This window comes from Sander lucioperca, chromosome 23 (assembly GCF_008315115.2).
Source record: "Sander lucioperca isolate FBNREF2018 chromosome 23, SLUC_FBN_1.2, whole genome shotgun sequence".
In the NCBI taxonomy this organism is placed as follows: Eukaryota; Metazoa; Chordata; class Actinopteri; order Perciformes; family Percidae; genus Sander; species Sander lucioperca.
In genome coordinates, this window is record NC_050195.1 from 1,868,290 (window position 1) to 1,884,002 (window position 15,713).

At 40.1% G+C, this 15,713-nt stretch overlaps 2 protein-coding genes across 4 annotated transcripts; one reads left to right on the forward strand and one right to left on the reverse strand.

The window, feature by feature from the left end:
• Window positions 1-35: 35 nt before the first annotated feature.
• Window positions 36-3,422, forward strand: uba5 (ubiquitin-like modifier activating enzyme 5). Its single transcript, XM_031304919.2, has 12 exons — window positions 36-350; window positions 497-542; window positions 1,008-1,097; window positions 1,210-1,319; window positions 1,410-1,496; window positions 1,572-1,656; window positions 1,739-1,843; window positions 2,008-2,135; window positions 2,226-2,361; window positions 2,466-2,544; window positions 2,637-2,743; window positions 2,933-3,422. Exons 1-12 carry the CDS (start codon window positions 187-189, stop codon window positions 3,008-3,010), a joined length of 1,215 nt encoding a protein of 404 aa, XP_031160779.1. The 5' UTR covers window positions 36-186; the 3' UTR covers window positions 3,011-3,422.
• A 667-nt stretch (window positions 3,423-4,089) lies between these two features.
• Window positions 4,090-15,301, reverse strand: nphp3 (nephronophthisis 3). 3 transcript variants are annotated; one of them, XR_004896505.1, is made up of 28 exons: window positions 14,322-14,645; window positions 14,073-14,198; window positions 13,833-13,983; window positions 13,525-13,677; window positions 13,152-13,285; window positions 12,591-12,751; window positions 12,322-12,478; window positions 11,928-12,002; window positions 11,638-11,808; window positions 10,485-10,588; window positions 9,978-10,092; window positions 9,736-9,879; window positions 9,534-9,631; window positions 9,255-9,357; window positions 9,044-9,126; window positions 8,677-8,815; window positions 8,209-8,373; window positions 7,982-8,076; window positions 7,737-7,859; window positions 7,450-7,639; window positions 6,984-7,225; window positions 6,719-6,794; window positions 6,502-6,629; window positions 5,875-6,115; window positions 5,638-5,763; window positions 5,358-5,473; window positions 4,931-5,251; window positions 4,090-4,853 (listed from the first exon to the last, which is right to left on the reverse strand). XR_004896505.1 is itself a non-coding variant. In XM_031304913.2 (28 exons), the coding sequence occupies exons 2-28, from the start codon at window positions 14,643-14,645 to the stop codon at window positions 5,083-5,085; spliced, it is 3,909 nt and encodes a 1,302-aa protein (XP_031160773.1). In that variant the 5' UTR covers window positions 14,646-14,702; window positions 15,238-15,301; the 3' UTR covers window positions 4,090-5,082. The 3 variants fall into 3 exon arrangements, 2 of the variants coding, with proteins under 2 accessions (XP_031160773.1, XP_031160774.1); XM_031304913.2 differs by adding an exon at window positions 15,238-15,301 and having other exon boundaries at window positions 4,090-5,251; window positions 14,322-14,702; XM_031304914.2 differs by having other exon boundaries at window positions 4,090-5,251; window positions 8,677-8,812.
• Window positions 15,302-15,713: the final 412 nt, after the last annotated feature.

The following is a 15,713-nucleotide window of genomic DNA, read 5'->3' on the forward strand; positions in this document are numbered from 1 at the left end:
GGAACAGTTTGAGGTATTTGTAGTCGTTTTCTACACGGACGTATTTATGGGAACACACACTCTGACAGCTGATTTCAGTTGTGAAGACGTGTACTTTCCGCACCGATTTCTAGTTAATTTGCATCAGTATTATTTATAATATCACCTACATTTCAATTACATTGTTTAGCGGTATTTGTTTTCCTAATGGCGACAGTAGAGGAACTGAAGCTGCGGGTGAGAGAGTTGGAAAATGAATTGATAAAGTGTAAGCAGAAGCAGTGTGCAATGGAGGATTCTCAAAGCCAGGAACTCCACAGACCGAAGATTGACAAAATGAGCGCCGAAGTTGTGGATTCCAACCCATACAGGTGACTTTTTATTTTATGATTTTGTCTTTTGACAGAATTTGTCAGGACTACTTATAGCGCCGAGAGGCTACGCCTTATGACTCACTCAACCCATATGGTAGTACTTCATTGAACAAAAGCTAATCTCAGCTGTGTTTTCATTGCAGTCGTCTAATGGCTTTAAAGAGAATGGGCATCGTGGAAGATTATGAGGTATGATATTTAAGGGTTACTCTTTTTGCAATTAAGTACTTGAGTTTGTCTTTGCTGCTCTATCCGTAACAGAAATGATCAACACCACATATATAACGTTACCTATATACCTACCTATAGCAATTTCCAATATTTTCCCATTCATATCAGCTGATATTAATACCAATGTGAAATTTAGTACAAATGCAGGTGTATAAAAATTATCACATGGGTACCCTTAATGTTGTTTCTTGTTTTTTAAGACCATGTGAGATTTGTGCTATCCAACATAAAATATGAACTGCACTAATTTTTTGATGTTTATAAAACTGAAATATAGATTTTGACAAATATATGTAAAAAAAAAAAAATAAAAAAAAAAATATATATCAATTATTTAAAAAATATATGCTCTCCTAATTAAATGACAGTTAAAGGATGACTTTAGCATTGAGAAGGATGAATAATCATCTTATATGTTGACAGAAAATCCGGACATTCACAGTTGCTGTGGTTGGTGTTGGGGGAGTTGGCAGTGTGACAGCTGAAATGCTCACTAGATGTGGCATTGGTAAGGTAATACAAACAATTTCTTATTTATTCTACATTCGCTTTTACCTGTTCATCTTCCTCAGAAGATTGTCTGCCGGTGCTTACCCCAATTTTGTTTATCCTTGCGCCATCACAGTTGCTTCTTTTTGACTATGATAAAGTAGAGCTGGCCAATATGAACAGATTGTTCTTCCAGCCTCACCAGGCAGGCCTCAGCAAAGTGGAAGCTGCAGAACACACACTCAGGTATAATATTGTTTAAAGTAATTCACCTTCCCCTGAAAATAGAGACATTTGGTTTATTTTTGCTTACATGTTACTCAATTTACCCAACAGGAACATAAACCCAGATGTGTCATTTGAGACCCACAACTACAATATCACCACATTGGAAAATTTTACACATTTTATGGAGCGCATCAGGTGAGTTTCTAGTTTTACTATTCTCACTCCTCAGTGGTACAGGCCTTCACAACAAATGATTCTGTGTCTTCTCAGTTACGGAGGGCTAGAAGAAGGGAAGCCGGTGGATTTGATCCTGAGCTGTGTGGACAACTTTGAGGCTAGGATGGCCATTAATACAGTAAGTGCAGCACTGTCACAGAAGAACAGCTTTGTACATGGTACTCTTGCAGATTGTATTCATTTTATCACATTTTTCACAGGCCTGTAATGAACTAGGTCAGATCTGGATGGAGTCTGGTGTCAGTGAGAACGCTGTGTCGGGGCACATCCAGCTCATCATTCCTGGAGAAACGGCGTGCTTCGCTGTATGTTCACACACAAACATTATTTTCTTTTTATCTTTAACATTGTTGCACTTTTTAACTGCACAAATAATATATTCATCTCCTAAGATACTGGAACAGCATTGCCCTTTGAGAAAGACAATTGTAGTAGTTAGATTGTAATACAGTATTATATCTTTTGTTAGTGTGCTCCTCCACTGGTGGTGGCAGCTAACATCGATGAGAAGACCCTGAAAAGGGAGGGTGTGTGTGCTGCCAGCTTACCAACAACAATGGGCGTGGTCGCAGGCCTTCTGGTGCAAAATGTCCTCAAGTAAGTTATCCTTATCAGTGGGAAGCCTAAAAGGTGTATTTGTCTGTAAATGTTAAGTTAAATATCGTTGATTACATTTTTTTCTTTCAGGTATCTGTTGAAGTTTGGCACGGTCAGTTATTATCTTGGCTACAATGCCATGCAGGACTTCTTCCCCACCATGGCCATGAAAGCCAACCCCCAGTGTAATGACCGCTACTGCAGGATACAACAGGAAGAGTACAAGGTGTGTGCTTGCTGTTACCAAAAGCCCTGTTCATGGCAATACAGATGCTGCTGTACCAGTTGGGAAAGCTAACCGTGTCTATCTGTGTGAATCTTTCCCTTCAGAAAAAAGAAGCAGAGAGGCCAAAGGTTGAAGTTGTACAGGAAGAGGAGGAGGTGGTCATACACGAGGACAATGAATGGGGTGAGCAACTGACTATTTTTCCAGCTTTTTTTTTTTTTGTCAACACAGTATATCACCTTTTGTGTATTAACACACACAATTGTGCTGTGCAGGTATTGAACTAGTATCAGAGGTGACTGACGCAGAGTTACAGGCTGCATCAGGCGATGTGCCTGACCTACCAGAAGGCATTACTGTGGCTTACACCATTCCAGCTGAGGTTAGTATTCTGTAACATAACATAGGCTTAACTGGTAGTTTTACATGTTTCTGCGTATTAACTTAAAATACATTTTCTTAAGAATGCAGCATCACAAGTTTTGAAATTGTAACAGTAAAGTCAATAAAATATTCAGTGACAGATCATGAACTCCACTAAATTCCGATATTATTTTCTCGTTTTAACCAGGATACAGCAATTGGGGAGACAGTGGGGGAGACTGAACAGAGCCTAGAAGAATTGATGGCTCAGATGAGAAAGTTGTAGGCAACAATCTGAAGATGCTATTCAGATAAGACATGCCTTTTCTCACATGTCGATTCCATTGCTTCTTCGATAACAAGCATCCTCATGAAAAAGCCAATCAATGTCAAATAAACAGTTACAGAATGAATTCTTCTAACAGCTAAAGGACGAAAATGCATGAAACATGCTTCTATGACATTTCACACAACAAAAAATACAACTTCTAATGAAATGTCTGTAAACCTAGGATAATATCATTGTTAGTGCATTAACATGTGTCACAATGTGTATTTTCTACGGTTTTGATTAGTAAATGAAAGTCCTTACCTTTTTAATGTATGTGTCATTCACTCAGCTTTAAGAAAACCTCTGCAGCAACACATTTAAACGTTTAAGTTGCCTCAATAAAGTATTTATTAGATGGAATACAATCTTCTTGAAATATTGGATGTGATTTTTGTTGTCCTGTACAGCTTTTACAGATTTTAATTACATTAATACATTATCATATAAAAATACTTAAGGTACACAGTATGTACTATATTAAGGCAATGAGACAATAGGTTTTGGTACACTGTGTACCAAATTATTACTTTATTGTACTTTAACCTGGACACTTGTGTGGTACTATTATGTTTTTGGCAAATCCCTTAAAATCCTTTTTTTGTTAAAGCTGCAGTGGGTAGAAGAATAACAATTAGAGGTGTTGAAATGAATCAATCGATGCATCGAATCGTGGACATGGACGATGCTGCATCGATAATCGGGCGGGCCATAATCGATTATTTAATGTATGCCTAACAACCTTTCTGTTTACATATTCTGTTATGTTTTGCACATTCAGGAAGTGCCATGTGCTCAGTGCTGTAGTTTTATGTATCCAATTTATTTAGTATTAGAGCACTGCAGAATGTTTTGTTTTTGAAGCTTGAAAAGCTATGAATTAAATATCCTATATGGCTTTAATAGAAAAATGGATTTGACGCATCGTGATGCATCGAGATATCGAATCGAAGACATGATAATCGTAATCGAATCAGGAGATCAGTGAAGATTCACACCTAATAACAATATGCTAAAAGATTTTGGAATTTTTGCCAAACAACGCCCAAAATAAAGTGCCTACCACAGCTTTAATGAATAAATGCACAGCCATTTAGTTTTGCATAAACAAAGCATGAAATCAGTATCAGAGATGTCTACTCAGACATGGTCAATGCTTGGTTTTTGACAATTGTCTTTGGTTCTGCATTTTTTCTTTTTGGATTACATACTTAATACTGGTAGGAAAACATTACGTAATGTAAACAAATGGTATCTTAACAGCATATAAATATACCAATTTTTCACAATATGCACATTGATGATTTTAGAGACAGAAGCTCTCTAAAATCCTTCAGTTAGGACGTCAGGAATGTCGACTTAGCAACAAAAAACGTTTGAGGTCTGAACACTTGCTAAGAGATACACAGCATGATCATACTGAGATGTGGAAATGTTTGATAGTTCATATTTCATTTCCTTAAAATAAGCTTGAGAAGCCTTTTTTTTTTTTTTTTAACAAATTTTGGGCTATTCATTCATTCCTAGTTGAAAAAGTGCATATAGTAATATATGCTGTACATTGTAAAGCACAGAATGTGTCTGGTTATTAATCATGTTTTATGTGTTATGATATGCCAAGCCCTCATGGCATTCCATGCCAGCAAATTAATCTGTGCTGCTATTTTGCTGATGTACGCTGAGGCATGTAAATAGGAACAAAGTGTCTTAATTAACAATTAATGTAAACCTGAGTTCCAAAAAAAGGACTGCTATAATGGAGGTTCCTTGCACACATGATTATTAGAAATATTAATAAATACTTGTGGCAAATACACAGGTTTCACAGACTAATATGGCAGACTTCATAATCATACTGACAGTCTATTTGACCAAACCCTAAAACCTCCATCTAGACAACAGTCGCAGTGTGATGACCAGAATGGTTTCTATTTTGATAAAATCATGGGGTCTGATGTTTTCGTTTTTCGACGGTAGTTAGAGCTGTCGACAGCCTGTAAGGTTCTGTGGCAACAAGTGGCTGAACAGAGTCACCTCGAGGCATGTGGGAGGGGAGCAGGTCCCCTCAGACTAAATGTGTCCCCACTGGAGGAGTGGCGGGACGGGGCGTTCCCACACACCAACGATGGCTCTGCCTCCTTTATCTCCATTGCACGTTTGTAAAGCTCTGCTGCCTTCTCGAAGTCACCCTCTTCATAGCTATTTACAAATGGAATACAAAAATGAAAAATAATTTTAAATGTAATACAACATTCACAATTACGCTGATTAGCCATATGGTAAATACAATCTCAAACTTCTGTACCTTAGCACAGCCAAGTTTTTTAGAGTCTCCCCGACCCGTGGGTGTGAGCGCCCCAAACTATCCTCATACACTTTCAGTGCTCGTTCATAAAGAGGCAAGGCTTCACTGTGCTTCTTCTGCCAAAAACAAAGAAATGAACAGTGAGCTATGCGCTATGCAACCTAAAACACAGCTGCTCATGCTCATAACAGTCTCTAAAATAAAAACAAAAATGTGCAAATAATTCTTAAGAAATATGCAAGTCGGGAATAAGTGGTACAGGCTGAATAAACATTCTCACTAGTTGGCAGTAGATTACAGCCAGGTTGACCAGTGCTGTGGCCACACTGGGGTGTTTGGGCCCAAAACTTTTTTCCCTGATTTCCAGAGACAGCTCATAAAGTGGCACAGCCTTTTCCAGCTTTCCCTGTACAACACACACATCTTCAAATTAGATTCTCAGTGAACGACAAACACAGAACGAGCTGTTCAACAGACAGAATATAGAAGTTTCAGTGTCAACAGGTGTGTGTCTCACTCTGCGTTTATAGAGCATGGCCAGGTGTTTGAGTGTGTATGCCAGCGAGGGGTGGTCTGGGGACAAGGCCCTCTTGCGAATATCTAGCGCCCTCTCATACATGTCTTCAGACGTCTCATACTCCCTCCTCTCTGTATGCAGTGCAGCCAGGTTGTTGAGCGACTGAGCACAGTCTGGGTGATCTGGACCGAGGACACGCTGACGCATCTCCAGAGAGCGGGTCAAGAACATCTTGGCTGCACTGGTGACGGCAAAGAGATGGATTTTAGATGTTGGTGGACACACAAATTAAGACCTAAAGAAACAAAAAACGTATCAACAATCAGGTAGAAGGTGTAGTTTGAGGGAGACACAATTACACAATAAATGTCCACAATGCAGAGTGTTACATATCTTTGTTTTTTAGATTTGTTTGGGGGGCTTTTTTATTTTTATTAGATAGTATAAATAGAGCGGAAAGGGGGGAGAGAGCGAGAGAGAGGGGATAACACGCAATAAAGGGCCGCAGGTCCGTTTCAAAGCCGGACTGCTGCCAAAATAACTCCTACATGGGGCGCACACTCTACTAGCCCCGGGTGTTAACTATCTTTGTGTGTGTGCATGCTAGCTGTAACATGTATGCCTTACTCCAGGTTGTTTTGGAGGTAGTACAAGACACCCAGTTCATTAAGTGTCTTGGCAGAGTCTGCAGAGTCTTTTCCCAGGGTCAGCTCTTCCAGCTGTAGGGCTCTGCGCCTCAACAAAGTGAAGCCATACTGAAAGGAGGAGTTGACAAAAGTCATGTACATTATGACTGATTAAGTGAGTATGACTGAGCATGTGGGTATCTGTGAAACATGCTTACCATATGACCTTTCTGGCGAGCAGTCTTCTGACGGATCTTCACTGACCTCTTCCTGAGTTTCTCTGCTTGTTCATATCTGATTGTAAAAATGCCAGGTGTAGGCCATTAAACGAGTGTCACTGAGTGTTAGAAGATCATCAACACAGGTGGGATGCCTCTTTGCCTGGCAACACATTGCCTGGCAGGAACAACCAATAAACTAAACTACACGAACAACAATTATAAATAACATCATGCATATCAACGCCAAGAGAGAACTATTTACTTGTTTTGTTTCTGATAGAGCATGGCGAGTGACTCCAGCTCTCGTGCTACGCTGGCATGCTCAGCTCCGTATGCATTCTCACTTATCTCCAGGGCCTGCTTGTACAGCTGCTCAGCGTTGCCATACTTCTTCCACTGAACATAAACCCCGGCCAGCTGGTGCAGAGAGCGAGCAACGCTGGGATGGTCCGGGTCCAAGGCTGTCTCCCTAATCTCAAGGGACCTCTGTAAAGGCGCTACAGCCTAGAAAAACAGACAGAAGCAAATACATGTGCAATTGTCAATATGTACTTTAATACTTTAATAAAATAAATACTTTAATACTTTCTTAAAATAAGGTATATATATAAGGACAGTTAGGCTATATAAGCAAATTAAACAAGAAAACTGCTATAATGTGAGGCAGAAAAATTATCTCTGGTGAATTTTGTTATTTCGAAGCTAATCCTTGCAAACATTTATACTACCTGACTAGGGAGGCCCAGGTCTTTGAGGAAACGTCCCAAGGTCTCATACAGGTTTGCCAGCTTGGTCATGGTGTCTTCACTCTCACAGCTCTTCTCATAGTGTTTTAGGGAGTCAAAGTACTCAGTGGCCATGGAGCTTTTGTCTTTGCCCACATATTGCCAATAGGCTAGCAGCTCAGAGAAATGACCCCTAGAAAAGAAAAAAAAAATGTAACATCTGTAAGACTATACCTAAATAAATGTGGCAGGCTTTGCTATATCAACTTGTGTGTATGCATGCTTTGTACCTCTTGTAGAGGTTTTGGGAGACAAACAGGTTCAGGAGGCTAAGCTGTAGTTTAGTCCTATCCTCCTGCTGTTGGAGCAGCCATGGCAGTTCATCTGCGACACGCCACGTCACACGATCCTGGCTACACACACACACACACACACACACACACACACACACACACACACACACACACACAATGACATGAGTAACAGAAGAATGTGAGTTGTGCTGTATGAGGACAAGATGACTACTCTTATGCACCTGAGTTGCTGACTAAAGTATTGTATGAGTTTCTCTCTGTAAGAAGCCGAGCTACTTCCTCCACCCAGGAACTCCAACCTCACAGCTTCCCAAGCCTGAAAGACAAACAGACAACAACTTCAAAACTGTCTATTCATACATTTTCTGTCCCATGAATATAGTTTTTTATGAATTTTGTATTTTAATGACTTTGTTCTATAATATTCTACTGGCCAAAGCACAGTTACCTGCAGGTGTTGAAACCTGATGAGCCCACAGCGGAGGGTTACAATGCAGAGTCTGTTCAGATGGTAAAGCAGAGAGGACAGGACAGGCAACTCCAGTTCTGGGAAAAGGTCTAGTACCTCTGATTCACTAACTCCATTATGGCTGGCACATACAAGGCACAGTATCTACGGAGAGACAAAGAAAACAAGCACATATTGCTTAGCTACATAGAGAAAGAAAATAATTCACATCAAGGACAACATAAATCTAGTGTGTTTATGTGTACCTGTTAGGCCAAAGTAAACCAGACAGACAATTTGCAAAAAATCTGATATTTCTAACTAAAATAGTACTGTTTCATGAGAACACATTGTAACATGGTGAAAAAGTATGTTTTGCAGCACACACTTGTTATTAAAACCAATAATGGTGACAAAACCCATTTAAGTGGAGAGATGTTATTGTTATTTTGTCTGGACGTAGGTCACCTCTCTCATAATGTGTTGCTCTCTGTCTGTGTTAAGAGAGTTCAGCGTCATCTTCAGTGCCAGGCGGTAGAGTGACATGGTGTCCTGGCACTGTAGACACTGCTCCAGGCTCTTCTCCAGTGACCAACCTGCTATACTGCTGGGCAGTATCAAAACATGGCAAATAATCCAATCAAAAAAATGTAAAACGTATGTAGCCATTTAGAAACATTTAGAAACATCAACATCAGAATTAAGACGGGTAGACCATTTAAAACCCAGATAATGCATGTTTAAGGCCTGTTATGGAATTAATTAATTTTACCAAAGTTCTTTTTTTTCTTTGACAGTTAATACATTTAGAATAGTGAAACATGCGGTGGCTAACCTGATCATCATTCTTGCCAGTAGTGTGACATACAATGCATTGCAGGTCGATGCAGAGCGACAATGCCTTTCCAGCTTCTTCTCCTGGAACAAAGATGCAACATTCAAGTGTGGCATTCTCCCAAAAAAACATATTGCTGCTAACAATTACAAATTTCTTCCCACACTTTCAAATCTCCTCAGAGATTTTAAGAAGGGGGATGATAACTGACCTGGTCCTTGGTAAGTTTGAGATCCATGCTCTGGCACTCTGCATTAACAACGCTCCTGACCTCTCTGGGACTCAGTGGGTCTAAATGGAGTGTGGGCCATAACCTAAACAGACATGGTCCCTAAATTACAAATTGTAATACTACAGGAGCATATTGGTGAAATACCACTGCATGACAAATAAAGAAATAAATATCAAAATAAATAAACAGCAATTTGAACCAACACAATACATAAAAAGTAAATTGGCCGGGATATTTGGAACTCAAGTTGTGTCTCACCTCCAAGCTTGAGGACATGTCTCTACATTGACAGACACCACCACTCTGACATTGACAGGGAGAGGGTCAATCAGCCACTTCATGTGTCTTTCTGCTTGCTGAAAAAAAGGTAAAAAACTTTAGAATTAAAAGAGCAAAAAAAAAAAACATTATTCCAAAGGTGACCAAACCATGTACAGTATACTTCTAATTTGGAGTGTACCTGTATTTGGTCAATGGAGTCAATGATGATGATGATATTTCCTTGATGGCGTGCTGATAGTCTTTCAAGCCAGCGAGGAAACTCTTCTAAGATCTTACTGGGCTCCATGGACAAGCCAGAAATAGACCAGAAGTGCTGCAGCAGCTATGTGACAACAGACAGAAAACCACAGTTATTCAGTAGGACTGAGTGTCTTCACTGGAAGTAAGCCTTTGGATGAGCCACTGAAAGCAACCCCTTACTTTGACTGTGAGGCGTTTGATAATGAGAACTGGTTCTGAGCTTGTGGAAAGTGGGCGACCAACAAAATGATAAAGGAACAAGGTGTTGGGGGACTGCTTCTGCAGCTGCTCGATCCTAAAACGGAATAAAGAACAAAGATTAGACAAACCGTACTTCATGTCCTGTTCTGTGATGACACATTGCACTAAGAACTCACACCTCCTCTTAGAGTATGACTGACAGCATAATATAGGAACAGGTTTTTTTTTTTCAAAAAACAACATCTTTTACAGAGTGGGTCTTATGAAGTTCTTAGGGAGATACTGAAAGATTAACATTTTGTATCCTTGTGTAATTCTGCAATAGTTAGTTGAAGTGAAAAACAGGCCTAAAAGTGTTAAATTATGAGAACTGCTCAACATACCTCAAAAGCATACAAAGTTGCAATGGTCACTTAATAGTTAAAGTTAAAAAGAGTCTATCAGTCGGGGGACATATTACACTTAACTGAATGAATAAGTTCTCACCATTTGGAGAGCAGGAGAGACTTTCCTGAGCCTGGACCACCAGACACCAGCAGAGGAGGGGTGGGAGGGGGAGCAGCTATCATGTCATTCAAACGATCTATATACTGAGGAGAACATCAGATACAACAGAGATTTAGAGAGATTAGAGAACAAAGTATTGGTTGACAAGATTGAAGGCAGGGTTGGTAATGCTGGAAAAGCTAGCAAGAATTGAAAGAAGCATCTCCTCGGGCCTCTACTAACCCCGCTCCCTGCCCTCGGGGCTCCAACCCACACACAGATGTGCACAAGCACCGCTGCGTCACTGCTTCAGAGCAGAGCGGACAAAGGACCGCAATTTTACTTCATATCTCGTTCACCGGTAAGCAAACACCTAATATTATCATACCGAATGTTTAAAACAAACATTACTACTGTTAGCAATGTGGCAACGATGCGCATTGAGCTCAGGCTCGTACACGGGAGGGGTAGAGCACGCGCAGCGGGGCAAGGAGGCCTTTCATTAGTTATTTCCAAGCGAACGGCGAGGCAGTGGTTGGTGGACATTTTTACAGGATTACAGCAGCTGCAGATGACGGATCTTTTTCGCATTTCTCAGAGCCCATAAGTTATTTATTGCTGTCAGAGTGTAAAGACCATTTCAAACAATGTATAAAAAAGTGTATGCTGGAAATAGTTACCAACCCTGCCTTGAAAGCTAAAACGAGGAGAACATCTACTTAGGCTGGGATGATATGGTTTTGTCCCAATTTGATTATTTCACAATCCATGGGTGCCGATTCGATTTGTATTGCGGTTTTCATTTATTGCGATTCGATAGTATTGAGTATTACAATTTTCTTTTCCTTCTTTAACAAAAACAAAAGTACTAATACACTTCTAGAGACAATATATCATGAGGCATTTCTAAAAACTAATTGTTTTCTAAAAATAATGCACATCACATCAGTCAGTCAGTCTGACATGTATTTCATTTGTAAAGAAGTACATAACTATATAAATATTTTCTGCATTTTCTGCTTTCAGTCAGAAAACGGATATGATGTAGTCATCAGTGTTACCGTATAAACAGAAAATATTTAGGTGAATCATTGGTAAAAAATAAAAACTCACGATACATTCAAATTTTTTCCCACCCTAATATCCACCCTACCTTCTGGAAGCCTAACTGGGAGGTGGTGCTGCTACGGGCCTGCTGGTAAGACTCAATCTGTTCCTGCTCGTCATGCAGGTCCCACAGCACATCTCCTGAGTCTTCCTCACGTCCCTCCTCTATCCCAGAGTCCTTAGAGTCAACATCTGCTCCTTCAAAAGCCAGCAACTCCTACATAGTGAGGGTATAAGTGAAAGTTAAAAAGCTGCCAGGGACAGAAGGGATGAACATAAATCACTATACACACACAACACAATTGAATTGATAAACAGTCTGATGACAGTCTGTACCTGTTTGATGACTTTCTCAAGTTGAGAATAAATCAGTTCAGCCCCCTCCTCTGCAGAACCACTATGATCCACCACCTGGGTTAGTGTTCAAAACATGTAAGCACAAGCACTGTGTGTCATCCAGCAATCAGGAAAATACAGAATGTCAATTCTGAAAGGCAATAAACACACCACGTCTGCCTTTTGCTTGCAGTTAATAGTGGAGTCATACAGTGAAAGTAATCTGTATAAAGACTTATTAATCAAAAGGCACATACATATTATCATGACTATAAATGTCATACCCATTTATAGAATGCACTTTATAGATCTAACCTTGGATACTTTGTGAAATATCTCCGTCTCCCCTTTATCCTATTTTGCCTTGTTCATTTATTTTTTGGCACATGCAAACCTTGACTTTAGCAGCCTTGTCTGCAGCATTGACCCTTTCTAGCAGTTGCCTGGTGGGTCCAGTCAAATTGTGATCTTCTTCAGTCCTGAGGTAGAGCACTAGTGGATGGCCATCTGGATTCTTCACAAAAGCCTCCTCACAATCCTCCACCACAGAGCTACACACAAGCATGAGTATCAGAAGACATTTTCATATAAATAAACAATATACTGTACAATCTTAACTACATGGGGGTATCCTAGAGAGGATAGGTATAGGACTTACTATACCTGGTGACAGCAGATTTGACAAGAAGCACACACACAGAGCTCCTTTCAATCTCCTGCTTGCGCTCAACAGCGTAAGAGGCAGCATTCTCCTCTGGGAAGCAGACATTCAGGTAGAAATGGCCTAGACCCTCACACATTCTCCGTAACACAGGAGAGTGTTTCTGTAATGAAAACATGAAGCAAAGATTTACAAGGATTAATGTCAGTTCTCTACCAGGTTAACTCACAATGGCGTTCTAAGAGTCTGACATTTAGACTAGTATTGACTTGAAACTAATTTCCTGACAGTAGATTGAAGGTAATGTAAGACTAAATGCGGTTCTAAATAAACCTCTATATGCATGTTGAACTTCAGTTTTAATGCTGCTTGTTAATAGAGACACAATGATTATTACTTCAGCAATATTTCAGGGAAGACCAACGAGCACCAAAGAGCAAGCACCTCTGTAATGTTTTTTTCTTTTTTTTAAACGCCCCATGAAGATGAAAAACAGTGTGCAACAATATCCCATGAAAACAGAATACTTATAATTTGTTTATTACAATGCCCATCTAACCAACCTTAATAAAGACATCAAGCTCAGCTTTGGTCTCCTGTGTAAAGATTAGGTAGCAGCGCACTGTGTTACTCCATAAGGCCTGGGGTACATGGGGGGAGACCTGAAGCAGACTGGCCACAGCAGCATCCCAATCATCTAACACAAACACACATGAGAAAAGTTATGAGACAAACACATGAAGAGATAAGTAAATGCATACTTTAAAAGCTACAAGTACACAAACATAAATAAACACCTATTAGGAAAGTTATAATAGGTAGGTAATGTATGTAGAGGTCTATTGTTCTATAAAAGAAGAATTCTTCTTTCAAACATGTTTGCCTACATATCACGATGCCTTTCTTCTTTCTATAGACTTATTGAGGTTTACTTACCTCTGCTCACATTTGCAAAGGGTCCCTCCACATCTATCAAACTGTGGGCAAACTCCGGTCCCCGGAACGTCTGTTGCAACTGCATCATGCTACCCATAGAGGGCTCACTTCCCAGCACACCACCAGACCAGTACTCACACTGTGTCCCTGCAGCTAAAGGCATACAGTAAATAAACAATACAATGTTTTTGAAGATTTTATCATACAAATACAACCTTAGATTTTGTATTCTAATGGCAACTGGTAGGATAGATGGATGAATAAAACAAAGAAAAGGTCCCAACATAGCCTAGATTTCTGGGTCTTACCAGTAACCGTGGTTTGGTTGTCATCTGAGTCAGAATCATTTAGGTCATAGACCTGAATGCCCTGAGCTTGCAACTGTTGCAGTTTGGCCTCCAAGTCCCTCTTGGCGCGCAGGAGATCCTGAATCTCCTTTTCTTTTGTCTCCCGGAAAATCTGGTGGTCATTGAGCCACTTGGTTAGCGTTGCAATCATGATTACTGGAGAGAATGCTCCACAGTAGTAACACATGTGATGTGGTTTACCTTAAACTGTCGTTTTACTTTGTCCCTGTCATGTTCAAAGGTGGCAGCCCTCTCCATAGCTTGATACTTTGCCTCAAGAGCACTCTCTTTTTCTCTAAGGATCTTCTGGTAGGTCTTCTGCAGAGCCTATTGTCACATTGAAAATGAACATCATAATAAGAACTGTTAAAACATCCATAAACATTAAATATGTGCTTTAATAAGTAGGTAGTCTCTGGATCTCAGTAGTCTCCTGTTAATTCATTTTACCTGTAGCTCAGCCCTCAGCCTCTTGTTCTCTTCATCCAGCTTGGACTCCTTCTTTTGCATGGATGAGATCTCATTATTTTTACTGACGCGAAAAATTTCATACTCTTTACGGAGTCTTTCATACTCGGCAGCATACTCTAGATCCACAGAACCTGTGGATTTAAAACTGGCCCCAATCACCCGAGGTCCTCTGCGAAAGGAACTGCGCAGGAGTCGGGCTTTGGGCTTGACCTCAACTGGGATCTCACAGGCTTCCCCTCCTTCACCTCCATATCCATCCTCAATTACCTCTCCTGGGCTGACCAAAGAGGATGCGGTGCCCATGGTGGCAGCCTAAGCTGTAAAAAAGTGATCAGCCTTTTCGGATACCCATAGCAGCTCCTGTGCGATGACAGACAATACAGGGATTAGTAACGTTAGTGACAACTACTCAAAAGTTTTCTAGGCTGTGGGAAATGATTGATTGGCATTTCTGTGTCCTAATTTAGTTTCTCCGTGCTGTATCACAAACGCAAAACAGCTAACGTTAGCCTTAGTCAGTGTAACGTTATAGTTACAGCCACGGAGCTACCTTGCTTTCTACTAAAGCAACAGCTCATACGACAACTATTTTAGAGGAGCGCCTCCAGCAGCTGAAAGGTAACGTTACGTTACGTGTTTTCACTTAACGTTAACGTTTTAGCTTAGCTAGCTATTTAGCAATTCCTATCCGCCAATAACAATAAAGAAAATATTGGTTAGCTAACGTAACATTTCCGAAATAGCTCGTCGCGACATTTATTGATGTAATGTTAAAAACTGAAGGTATAACACAATCACTTTTGTACATATTTTAACTTCTACAGAATACTGACTAAAATCTGAAGTCTTCAGTGAAAACATTAAAGCTACGTTGAACAAACAAGAATACACTCACGGTCCGCTCCCTTCACAGCTTCTCCAGCTTCTTCCTGGCTGCCTTGGTAACAGGTCATAATACGGGTGCTCGCACAAGTCAAACTGGGTAAAGTCAATTTTCTACAGTAACTGTGCAGAGCCCACTTGGCAGGTTTAGTATTTACAAAGAGTATAGAAGTACCATACTCTTTGGTATTAAGCCATTCATTATTCCATAGTTACCGGTATATAACAATAGTTACTGCACATTGCAGTCATATATTTTATGAAATTAAATATATAGGTTATATTAAAGTCTCTTGTATCATGGACAATGGTTTGTCCTGCAGAACTGTTTTTGCAAGGGCTTGGACCTGTGTTGGGCTAGCCTAGTTGTGAGTTATAGTATAGTATATAGTATATATAGGCCATGTCTTGGACGAGTTGCTGACAAGATGACTTGGTAACTAAGGTGATTTTTTTTCCTCAAAAGGTTTAGTGATCTAAATGTAAAAA